Consider the following 12,353-nt stretch of genomic DNA (forward strand, 5'->3'; position numbering starts at 1 on the left):
ACTTACAGAAAACACTGATATACTTCATTGAGATTCATCTGATTTCCTGTAACTATTTACTCAGTAAAACTCCTGCTCTATTACTTATATCAATGAAAAATTTTAAATGGGATTTGATTTTAGTCTTTGTCCAGTTTCTGATATTTTGAGTAATGGAATAGTGAAGAAATAATGGCATGACAAATAGTCTAAAAGAACAAACTGAATAATTAGGCTTTGCAAAACTGAATGTTTTCTAATGTACATGGCATTATTTTAGTGCATTGAAATAAAATGTGTGTATCCTGCTTGCAGCCGTTTTATGTAGACTTTCCTTGAATAATATGTGAGTGAGGGAGATATCTTTGTTTGTTTTCACTTTATGCAACACTAATTATCCAAACTGCATAAGCAGCTATACAAGAAACTGTGAAATTGCAGTGTTTAATGGAATCAATTGGAGAACATCACGTTCATGCTGGAGGACTTGAAAGCATCAAGGATAGGAAATGAAACTAGATGGGAGAAATGTGAAGTCAACCTAATTTTAAAGATTTGACATTCTAAGTCAGTGACAATAAGTCTGAATGCTTTGAAACATTTGCAGCATATTCATATTGCCTAATAGATGCTGTATATCATTTTAGAGCAAAGGTAAGTGATTTCCAAAATCAGGAGCTCTCTGTCCAAGAACCATTTTCCAGGAATGAGAGTGGAAGAGTGGTAGAATTTGGTCATATGCAAAATTCCTTACTTTCTTTCCCACTCAGTAAAGAGAATAGTTTGCAAAATTAGGGCATGTGTTTATAGTCTCTGAGAATCCTATCAATGTTTCTGATTTTGATCACAATGGAAATATAAAAGGACTTTCTTCACGGAGAATCAGAAAGGTGTGTAATGTTTGGCATTTGGTTTTGTTTATAGAAAATAGCAAGATTTATTAGTTTTTCATCCATCTCATTACTCACCTTTGACAACTGGTAAGGAAGTATACTTTAATTAAGATTCAAACTTCCTCTTACTGAATGGAAAGTGACAATGTACTAATGCTGTTTAGAAATGAGTTGGTTTAATAATAAACACATCTACAGTAATTCCTTTTAGACTCTGGATTTTAATGGACAGGCAAAACACAGATGTTTCACACAGACACTATTCATGATTATTATGCTTTTATCATTGTTTATATGTATGTTTGTAATCACTGTATCATTCTAAAACACTTTGTAAGGAGGAGTATAAAGAAATAGTGTTCAAAAAGAGTACCACAGAGAATTTGCCACTTTTTTCAGCTAAAATTTTACCGTGTAATTGTTTCATTTTTACTATGTTCTTTTTTAAAAAAAGGTTCAGAATTTGTACTTATGGCTCAAAAGTTTCTAAGTCACAATAAAAATAATTAGGCCACACATGTTATGTACAGACAAATCTTTCAAAAGAGGGGTTCAGAAACACAAGAAACTAAAAGTTCACTATTGAAAATACTACTTTTTTTTGTTTACCAAAAATACTTTTGTATTAGAAGTATGGAAGTTAGGATGCAAGTAAAGGAAGTTTAATTTTGTTCATAGGCTTGCAAGCTGAAATCAGCACAATATAAAATGTATTAAAATATGGACCACTAAACTATATATTACCTACTGGTATGTATTTACATCATTGGTTTTAGCCAACCTTATGCTCCATTCTTACTATAAAGTAAGGTAACAAAAAAAAAATTTTGACCCTCCAGTGGGGATATGCTTTTGTGAAAATATACCAGTCACTAAATCTTAAGCCACATACAGTTTTTTAATGTATGAAGGTATGCATTTGTGGTTTTAGAATACACCTATCTGCGTTATACTGTTTATTTCTAGTTGCCTTTCAGTGAAGAGTCAGGTCATTTCTTGCTTATCTACTGGTTAGGTATCTTGGATTCTGACTTGGTCTGTTTGGTTTTTAATTTTAAGTAGGAATAATATGTTGTATTAAATATTACTAAGATTTAAATTTAATTGTGCCATATTCATCACCTTAATTCTCTTACCCCTTTATTAAATTTCTGGCTTCATATTTAAGATGTTTTGATGATATTAAAGGATTTCGGCTCTTTAGGGTGGGTCGTCTTTTTTTTTTCTTTTAGAGTTTAAGAAAGTCCAGCATTAGCACAGACTTGCTTGTAATTTTCTCACTGTAATAAGAGGAAATAAGCCAAAGCCCCTCGATAAGAAGTTGCTCAAATCTAGTTACTCACTTCCCAGTTCTAGCCCATGGAGAAAGGAATAAGCATGATCCTTGAGTCTGACTTTTTAGATGAAAATGGTTACATAAGGTTTCTAAAACATGCTGATTATAGAGCAAACATTAAAAGATGCAATGGCAAATCTTTCTGAACTTTGGTAGCAGTTTCAATAATGAAGGCATTGTATTTAGCCTAAAAATTACCAGTTTAAGCAACTATATAAACACAACTGGTGTGGGGGTTAATTTTTCACAAGTGACCTGGCCAATATAATTTCAGAGTCTCATTCATATTTTCTACAGTTGTACCTTCTATATCATAATTTCAGTTTTTCTAATAAACTGAGAACACCAGGCTTTGCCAGCAACATCATGAGAACATGGATTTTCTTCACCAGTAACTTTCTCAAGTCATGTAAATTAGGGTTACATCAGGTTAATTGGGTGTTAAAAATGCATGCCTTTTGTTATTTAGAGTTTAATTATCTCCTCAGGCGTGTGAGGTTAGCTGAGCAATAGCAAATGTGGCCCTTGTTGTAAATTCAAGAACATAAGTAATGGTGAATAGCTGTTTTGCCTTCTGCTGCCTGTGGGACAGTTGTTTGCAAGCCTCTGTCTTGCCAAGTGCTGTGTATATTGCATGGAGCTTAAAGATCTTTTCAGCTGGTCTGTATTTGGGGCTTAATAAGAAAGCATATGTGCTAAGAATCGTGGAGAGATATCTCTTCTAGGTCTTTGAATTATGAATTCTCTGATGTAAAATATACAGTAAAGAAAAACAATCAGTACGAATCCAAAAAGTTACCAAGTTATGATTTTTAAAAAATCTTAGGAAAGTCACAGAAGTTACTACATTTGATTCTACTGTTACAGATGCCTTGGCTTTAACAAAGCTTATGAAGACAGGCGACTATCTCTCTATGACTTTTCAGTTTTACTTGGTGCTAAACTTGAATGAATTATCTCAAAATTCTGTAGTTTGACTCAAAATTCCAAAGTTTGACTTAGGTATGGTGGCTAAATGAATGATTGCTAACTCTGTGCCTTCTCAGTTTTTTTGTTTGTTTGTTTTTTGTATAAATTTAAGAGAGAACAAGTGCAATTTTGTTACATGTGTATGTTGTGCAGTGGTGAAGTCTTGGCTTTTAGTGTATCTACCATTTGAATAATGTACATTTTACCCATTATGTCGTTTCTCATCAATTTCCCCCTTACCCCGCTTCCCTGCTTCCAATTCTCCAATGTCTGTCATTCCCCTCTTTGTTCACCTGTACACGTTATTTAGCTCCCACCAATAACTGAAAACTTGGTATTTGAGTGTCTGTTTGAGTTGTTTCACTTAAGATAATGGCCTCCAGTCCTACTCATGTTGCTGCAGAATCTCAGAATTTTAATTGGTTTATATTATTTGGATATTAATTTGATTCAGATTAACCTTTCCTCAATTCAGTTGTCATATAGTTTTCTGATGCTTATGACGTTGTAGATGGAAGTGTGTAAAATTTTTTTGTCCAACATGCCAAATTCATTTAAAAATTTAAAAAGGAAAATGTAGACTAACGTGTAAATTGCAAAATTATAACTTAGGTGATTAGATTGATAATTTTTAATGAGCTAGGAAAATACATGTTCACCACAGTTTGCTAAATAACATAGAAGTGCAATTTTTAAATTTCATCTCAATTTTTAACCAGTATCCTTACAATTTTGAATATAGTGATCTTTGTTTTTGTAACATGAATTAATACATATGTCAAATCTTTATGTAGATTTGTTGCTATGTGGATTCCAGTATTTTGCTTCCTGAATGAAATTGTATGATGATTTAAAATGCAGCCATGCATGTCAGTTTCAGCTAGATTTACTGGAGGAGGATCAAGGCAGAGTGGTTTTTAAGCCAATTGAATTAATTGATGAGCTAATTGGTTTATCAGTTGGGACTTCTTAATGGCAAATGTCAGAAACACAACACAGAGTGATTTAAAAATATAACTGAAAAATTTCTAAGATAATGGCTTCAGGCTTTGTCAAACCCAGATGGTAAAAGGGCAATTTCCTCTCTCATCAGTCTCTTCCTCATCCCTATCTATACCCAATAATTTGGTTCTTTATTCTCAGGAGGTTTTCTAAGTACTATCAAGCATATACTATATAATATACTGCTCCCACTTTATATTTTATGTTTTGTAAACTCAGTGGAAAGAGAATGCCTCTATCCCAATATTTTCACAAAAAACCATAGTTCTAACTCTCATTAAGCCTGTTGTAAAATATATCTTCATTTTCAGATTCAACTACTGTGGCCCATGTGAGTGTTCTTTCTATCAATCAGGCCTAGTTAACTTGTCCACACTTGGATCCAGGTCAGCTCCACCCAAACTTCATGAACGAGAATAAGGGTGGGGTGCATTCCCCACAGGATGGGGAACAGATGCTGGATACGCCCAAACAATAGGTCATTATGTTTATTATTTTTGGCAGCTTTCCTCTTTAGCAAATGAGTAAGATAAAGACACTAAAGATTTGCGTCCAAATTATATAAAATGTGGATATTTGTTTACTGTTAACTGTGGAATTATAAAGGGTCAGATTTTCAGGGAACCTTAAAGTGCAGCTAGATAAGACCCTTAAAATATTGCCAACCTAGTTATTTTTAACCACTTGTGAAATATACTGTAAGTTATGTACACTAAAAATGATTCTAAAATTTGGGATTTATTTTAATAAAAATAACTAATAGTAATAGCCATTTGTCTCATCTTTGTTCCAGTATATTCTAGGCAAGGAAGGAAAGGGTGGGTCACATCATAGACATCATTTCTTATTTTTGTTGCATTAGGAGGAATTGGGCTGAGAACTACTACTCTACTCTATCTGTCAGCCTTGACAAAATTGTCTTTTTCACAAAAATTAGTTTGTTATACTGTTTTCATCATAATGCTTAGCTTTGGCTTCCTTTATCACATTGGTGTCTTTCCAGATGTGCTTCAGTTTGTATTGAGCATGAAATGACCTGCGCATCTTTCACTCAAGTATTCCCTGTCATTCTTCATGCTTTTTCTCTATAACAATTTAACACAATCTGGAACAAAATGCTTTACTTATTCATGCTAGTTGTTTGACTTCCTTATCTAGAATAGGAGGCCAAAGAAGACAGGATGTTTTTGTCTGGTTTACCACTTTATTTCTAGAACTGGAATGGTGCCTGGTCTAGTGTAGGCCCTCAGTGACTGCTGAGTGACCAATATGTAATGTGCAAAAATGAACAAACACTTATAAGCTGTATAAGGACATCATAGATTTGAGTAGTAGTACTTTTTCTTTTAATGTACTACTCTATTGGTTTCTGTTTCTACTATAGATATTGTATTCCTGGAAGTGTGTAAAACATGAACAGAATAGTGGTTAAATTATTTATGTATTTATAGGTTCAAGTTATAGAGGTAAAAGTTAATAAATTACAAATTGTAGGCTATTATTATTCATAAACATGAGTACAAACTGATTTATCCTAGGGATTCAGAGACAGTTTATTATTAAAAATTCAACTATAGTAATTTACCATATATTCAATTAAAAGCTAGTGACATCATCTCTATAGTTGGAGAGGAGATGTGATTAAATTCAGCACCAATCATGATAAACTCTTAGCAAATTATAATGTCTTGGTAAAGTTATACACCAAAAATCTAAATGGAACATCAAACTTAATGTGTTAGGAACTTTACCTTTAAATTGAAGAGCAAGAAAAGAATGGCCATAATCACCATTTCTATTCGACCTGGTACTGGATGCTCTAACTAGCACAGTCAGATGAAAGAGAAGTAAAAGAATAAAGGATGGGAAAGTAAGAAACAAATCAGTCATTATTTGCAAATAATACAATTATTTAAGAGCTCAAAAGTTTTACACATGCAAGCAACATACAGTTGCAGCTTTTTTACTCCTGTAGTTCAGTGGGCAAGAGTGTTACAGCCCTTTAATTCCCACTGCCCTGCAGCTCAGCGAGCAGGAGTGTTACAACTCTTTCACTCCCACAGTTCGGCAAGTTCCAGGTTCTTTTCCCACACCCAAGAAGAATAAGATACAGGGACACTGGAGGCAAAGTAAGGGAGAGTAGAATTTGTTGAGTGAAAGAAAAGCTCTCGACAGCAAGAGGGGACCCAAAAGTGGGTAGCCGTCTGTGAGGCTGAGTCCAGGGTTTTTATGGGCTTAGAATAGGGGAATGTATGCCATTTCATTTATGGTTGGGCTTGGAAAAGACATCATTTGGTTGGCTAAAAGACATCATTCAAAAAGAACCAATTGAGAGAGTAAGACTGCGATGGAGGTTCTCACTCTGGTTTATGGATTCTATCTGTAACTGGTAGCTTGGTTTTCCAGGCTTTAGACTGTCCTTGGCTTGAAGGTAGAGTTTCACTGGGGACCCGCCCCTGTCTGCCTAGGAATTTGTCTGTCTTCTGTCATGAAAAATACTTATATGTTTTTATTTCAACGTAAATGCAACAAATTTAGAAATTTCAAATGCTATATTTTATGAAATTGAATCAAACTAAATGGTGTGTGTGTGTACCCTTGATCTCTCCTTTCATCTTGTGAGATATGTGACTATTGTTTTAATTTATTTTCCTTGCAGTGAATTTGATATTTTTATGTATTCATATGTGTGTTGCAGTTTTCTTCATTATTAGACATAGCTCAAAAATATTAAGGAAAAATGCTTATATAAAAAATAACATAAATGAACAAGAATAGGACTCCTTTTGGATTGGAAGAATTCAGTGTATGTGGTAGACTGTTAAGCAAGAACAGTTTTTGATATCTATGTATTAGATATTTGTTTCAGGTTTCTGCATGTTTTCTCACCACATTACCGTGTGAAAATTTATTGTCTGTTAGGTCTGCATTGTTGCTTAAGGGAATTGATGATATGCCAATTTATTACTCTTTCACAATACTAAGCATTTAAATGTACACAATGTTTACACTTTATAAAAATCCTTGTGAGAAGTTTTGTGACTTTAAATTTCTTGTAAACAGATTTTCATTGACTTGTAAAAAATCTTAAGACATTATAAGGTAGCTGCAGCTTGATTAATTATATAATGTCTAAAAATCAAATTAGGCAGCAACATATATTTTTAATTGAACTTTTATGTGTCAAGTCATTCCAATGTTTTGAATTTGTAGGATGTCAATGCCTTGCAGAGAATGTTTAATTTAGATCATGCATGTAGTACTCCCACATGATCATTGTCGATGTTACTATTATTGTAAATAAGTACTACTCTTGGTGTAATACAACTTTTGAAATACTATATAGATTTGAGGTTTGTAGTCTAACATTTCCAGTTTCTGGTGTGAGAGAATGTTTTCCAGTGGATCACTTTGGTGAAGACTAAGTCACTTAGTATGTAAGCATAACCACTTTGCTTCTTGCACAAGAACTCCTGAGAGGTGATTGAAGTTTATATTTTTGGAGAAAAGCAGTAATGTCCATGGAAGCAAAGTCACTTTTAGAAGTCTACAGATCTGGCCGGGCAGAGTGGCTTACACCTTTAATCCCAGCACTTTGGGAGGCCAAGGTGGATGGATCACCTGAGGTTAGGAGTTCGAGACCAGCCTGGCCAACGTGGTAAAATCCCATCTCTACTAAAAACACAAAAATTAACTGGACATGTGGTGTCTGTCTCTAATCCCAGCTACTCAGCAGGCTGAGGCAGGAGAATCGCTGGAAACCAGGAGGGAGAGGTTGCAGTGAGCTGAGATCGCACCATTGCACTCCAGCCTGGGCGACAAGAGCAAAACTCCATCTCAAAAAAAAAAAAAAAAAAAGAAAGAAAAAAAAGCTTACAGATCTGAAGGCAATGATTTTGGAATAAATTAGAGTGGAATGTCTGATCTTCTTCAGTCCATGTTAGTCACAAAACCTGGAAACCAGAAACACCATTAAGGAATTTGCTGTAGTGAATTCTCTAGCCAGTGTAAAGATACTTCAAGTGAGAGAAAATTCTTTACTGAATTTTTTTTTTAAGTGAACTTATGGTTTGAGCATATGCACAGGAAACACGCAGATTCTACATAGAAATGAGATTCAGGAGAATTTTATTTTAATGGTAATAAGAAATGACTGTGGGGTTAATTTTTTTGAGGAGGGCTCATCCCACAGAGTTAGTACTTAGAATTATTCTAAATATTGTGTGAAAAGCAGTTAAATATTTTAGTTCCTTTATTATACATTTTATTGGGAAAATTTTATTCTTTGATACAGATATTTTTAAATTAAGGTTTTTGGACATATCCTTTACACATATGAAAGGCATTAACTACTATTAAAGATGAACAAAGGCAGACATTGATTAAAGTGGTAAGAACAGATTTTATTTAGTAACTACTGATAGGATAAAGAGTGTAGCTTCCTTCCGAGTTTTGCAGAAGTGACTGATTGATTATTTTTAAGGGAGCATGAAGGGGTAGGTGGGAGGATATTTAAAATCCCCAGGTGATTGTAATGTACAACCAGAGTTGAGAACCACTGGTCTAGTTAGACTCCTCAACTAGCTGTCAGGGGTCCAGGTCAATGCTTCTCAATGTATTGGGAGTCTGGGAGAGAGCAGCACTCCAGTATGAAATTACAAAGGGTTGGTCAGTGTGAATGTGTTTAGGCTAGTTGTGTATGTTAGCTGGTAATCAAAGAAGTTAAGATTCTGTTTACCCAGAGAGACTGGAAACAGAGGTTCCTATTCTGCTGATGGAGTTTGGTTGCCTCTAGTGCAGAGATTTGGATGGAGTCATTATGTGTTGGAAGTTCTACAGTTCTTACTAGTTTATATTATATAAAATTCAGATGAAAGAATTTACCAATTTTTGCTTAGCATTTTCAGAGGCAGAGGCAGGAAGGATTGTGTGAGCCCAGGAGTTTAAGATTAGCTAGGGCAACATGATGAAACTGTTTCTTAAAAAAAAAAAAAAAAAAAAATGCTGCCCAAGTATGGTGGTGCATACCGGTCATCCCAGCTACCCTGGAGGCTGAGGCCAGAGGATTGCTTGAGCCCAGGAATCTGAGGCTGCAGTAAGCCATGATTGATTACACCACCACACTAGCCTGGACAACGGAAGAGAACCTGACTCAAAAAAGAAGAAAAAAATTTACTGATTCTTTTCAGGGTTTCAAGTACGTTTGTCTTTTTTAGCTTATTTTTTGAGAAAGTGTATTCACGTGGTTTTAAACTTAAATCACATATACTTGTACACAGTGGAAAGCCATTGTGTCCCTATCAACCTAGTCCTCATTTTCCACCCTGATTCCCAGGTGTGCGGCTTGGTTTCATAACTCGGTTTTCCTTCTTGCCCTCCAGCATTCTTTAGGTTCACAATGGTGTATTCATGATGTAGATGTGCAATGTTTATCATGTTTACCCTATTCTGTTTGACCTGGGTTTGGGTAGATTGCTTTTTTTTTTTTTAAGGGTTTTTCCCAACATGTTGTCAGATGAACAGAGCACCTGTTGTGTTTCACTGAAACATGAGCGTCAGCATTTGAGTAATCAACAGGGTTTGCTTATTTTGTGTATGAAAATAATATACATCATTAGGTTATGGAAACACATTAGTATGGAAACAGCAGCGAAACTCTAAAAGTGATCTAGATGGCTTCACTATCTTGGTTACTTAGGGAAAAATGAAACTGAGAGTGATTATTGCTTTCCTGGGACCAGAAAGTTTGATGTGATAGAAATAGGCCTTCTCACCTAATTAGGGAAGATGTGTCTTTTGCCTTAGACTATGAGTGAGTCCTGTAATTCTGAAGTCTCAAACCTGAGTGTCTTTCTCTAGATACCATAATGTGTTCTAGAAAGTCTAAAAGTTCTCTGACATTGTTTGTCTTTGAATTTGCCAGCTGCATTACTCAGAAACACTACATTTCTCTTGAATGCACTTTTGTTAGTATCTACAGCATGTCTTCTGTCATCCTAGTCAAAGATAACCTCACTATTTCTGATTGTGTATTTTATTTTCTTCACATAAGTAGCCTAGTAAAGCTGCTAAATGAAAGGTATTCATGAAAATCAGCCATTCATAGAGTATGGAAAGAAGACATATATTTTTTTGAGCACGGTGTGCACCAGGCACTTTCATATAAACACTTATAGAAACTTTAGGATAGCTACATGAAGTGGGAATTGCTAGCTCTGTCATATGCTAGTGAGGAACCCAGGCCCAGAAGCTCAAGTAACTTGACATGCACAAGCTAATAAGTGACTGAACTAGATTAGGACCTCAGATGCATCACTGTGCTCACATGCTCAGTGAGGCTTTAGCAGAAGAGCTTCTTAAAGTAAAAAATACAACATATATATGTTCTATATTTCTATACACATGTTTGTATGTACACATATACTACATATATACATGTACAAAATAAAATGAAAGCCATGTTCCACTGTCAATATTTAGTGAGCTTTCACTTTATCCTAAAAAGCAAACTTGTTTCTATTAATCTCCAGATTATTTTATGGTCCCATCTTCTCTCTTTGGCTTTTTGGGGATGGGATGCTGTGGGGAATGGCAGTTGGCAGGGCCTTTCCTCAGCTTTGGATGCAGAGAAACAAAGGAATATGGCCTGGTTGTGCTTGGAAAACATGACAGTCTTTATTATCAATTCTTCTGGAGAAGTGCAGAGCAAGAAATGGACCTGAGCAGATGGTCTGTAATCATGATGGCAAGAATGGATGTGCAGGTGTGGGAGGGCACTTGGAGATCAGAGTCTTCTAATGAGATTCCTTGAGAGGAAGTCATATGAAAGGAAAGAAGCTTTTTTTTAATGGGCCACAGCCTGGCCCCAGAGATGGGGAGGAAGGTATTAAAGTTGCTTGATTAGTTCAGGTATTGCTGCACTTTCTTAGACTCTATCTTCTGGCCAGAGGGAAGCTAAGGATTCCCAGGACTTCTAAATGGGGGAAGCTGAGGCCCTTCCCAGCTCTTCTGGGAAATGCCTGTCTCAGTGCAGTTAGATCTAATATTGGCTACAGTATCATCAAAATACAAGATAGATTGTTTCCTGGGCTACCTCAATCAGCTACAGTGGCGTGAGGAAGAGAGGGGCAAATCTTTCAGTGAAGTATTAAGAGAGTGAGTCAACTTAAATATCAACCCTTTTTAAAAAAAAGCAAAATCTCAATGGAAATACTTGGTTTTAGGAGGAATAGTTCTTTGACACTTGCTTTGTTTCACTGCCAGAATTGGCTTGGTGGGATACATTCCAGAGGGAACTAGAAAGCTGTAACACTGCTTTTCTGATAATGCCCACCTTAATTATCTGCACATCTTAATTACCTTTGCTTCAAGGCATCATTGTGTGGTTTACTTTGATTTGGGTTGGGCTCTGAATTGTATATTATATAAAGAACACTGTAAACGGAGTTTTTCATGCTTTTAAAAAAAAATTTACCACCATGATTCTTGGTGGGATGAGGCAATAATGGTGGTATTGCAGGAACCTGTTGGAATGATCTGGGGAATTGTTTCAAGCTGCAAAAGTCTCCACTCCACTCTCTTATGCTAGCGATTCCAAGAAACCACCTCCCAACAATATCCATCCAAATGTCACATTCTTCATGTTAAGAGGAAAAAAAACCCAAAAGACCAAAAACAAGGTTTTAAACTCACCAGAGCATAATTTCCAAAGTTCACACAGGTTTCCAGAGTATTAGTATAGATCCTACTACTCTATCATTCAGTTTGGTCTTTGTCTTCATTACCTTCTATCTTGACCCTTAATTGAGAGTATAATTTATACACTGCAATTCAACTGGTTTGTGTAAGAAAAATCTTACCATTAAAGCAATACATCAAAATAAAACATAATACAAGGTGTAAATCCAAAGTTAGCTTTCTTTGGCACTCAGATTGTTCTGGGTCCAGGGAAATACTTTCCATAGGTTTTCTCTTTTCTGATACATGTTTAGTAACTTTGTGTTGACAGATTTTAGTTTCTTGCCATGCTACTTTGTTAGAGGCTTTATAGTCAAATTTAGGGGACAGTTAAGAGACAAAGGCATATGGATATTAAGTAAGGGAGTATGAAACTTGGAACGTAAGTGGTAACAAAAGTATCTGTGCGTGTAAAAGCTCTGAGGAAGCAGAGTAGG

At 35.4% G+C, this 12,353-nt stretch overlaps 1 protein-coding gene across 10 annotated transcripts in view; it reads left to right on the forward strand.

The window, feature by feature from the left end:
• Nucleotides 1–12,353, forward strand: part of CRPPA (CDP-L-ribitol pyrophosphorylase A) — a 328,167-nt gene that overhangs the window by 201,863 nt on the left and 113,951 nt on the right. Inside the window, exon 11 of one of the 10 annotated variants that reach the window (XM_063667504.1) lies at nucleotides 395–468. The exons of the other annotated variants lie outside the window; for them this stretch is intronic. Within the exon in view, the coding sequence (XP_063523574.1) occupies nucleotides 395–412 (18 nt within the window). The 3' untranslated portion in view covers nucleotides 413–468. Of the gene's footprint in view, nucleotides 1–394; nucleotides 469–12,353 lie in introns of those variants that run through there. 10 annotated transcript variants of the gene reach the window in all.

This window comes from Pongo pygmaeus, chromosome 6 (assembly GCF_028885625.2).
Source record: "Pongo pygmaeus isolate AG05252 chromosome 6, NHGRI_mPonPyg2-v2.0_pri, whole genome shotgun sequence".
NCBI lineage: Eukaryota > Metazoa > Chordata > Mammalia > Primates > Hominidae > Pongo > Pongo pygmaeus.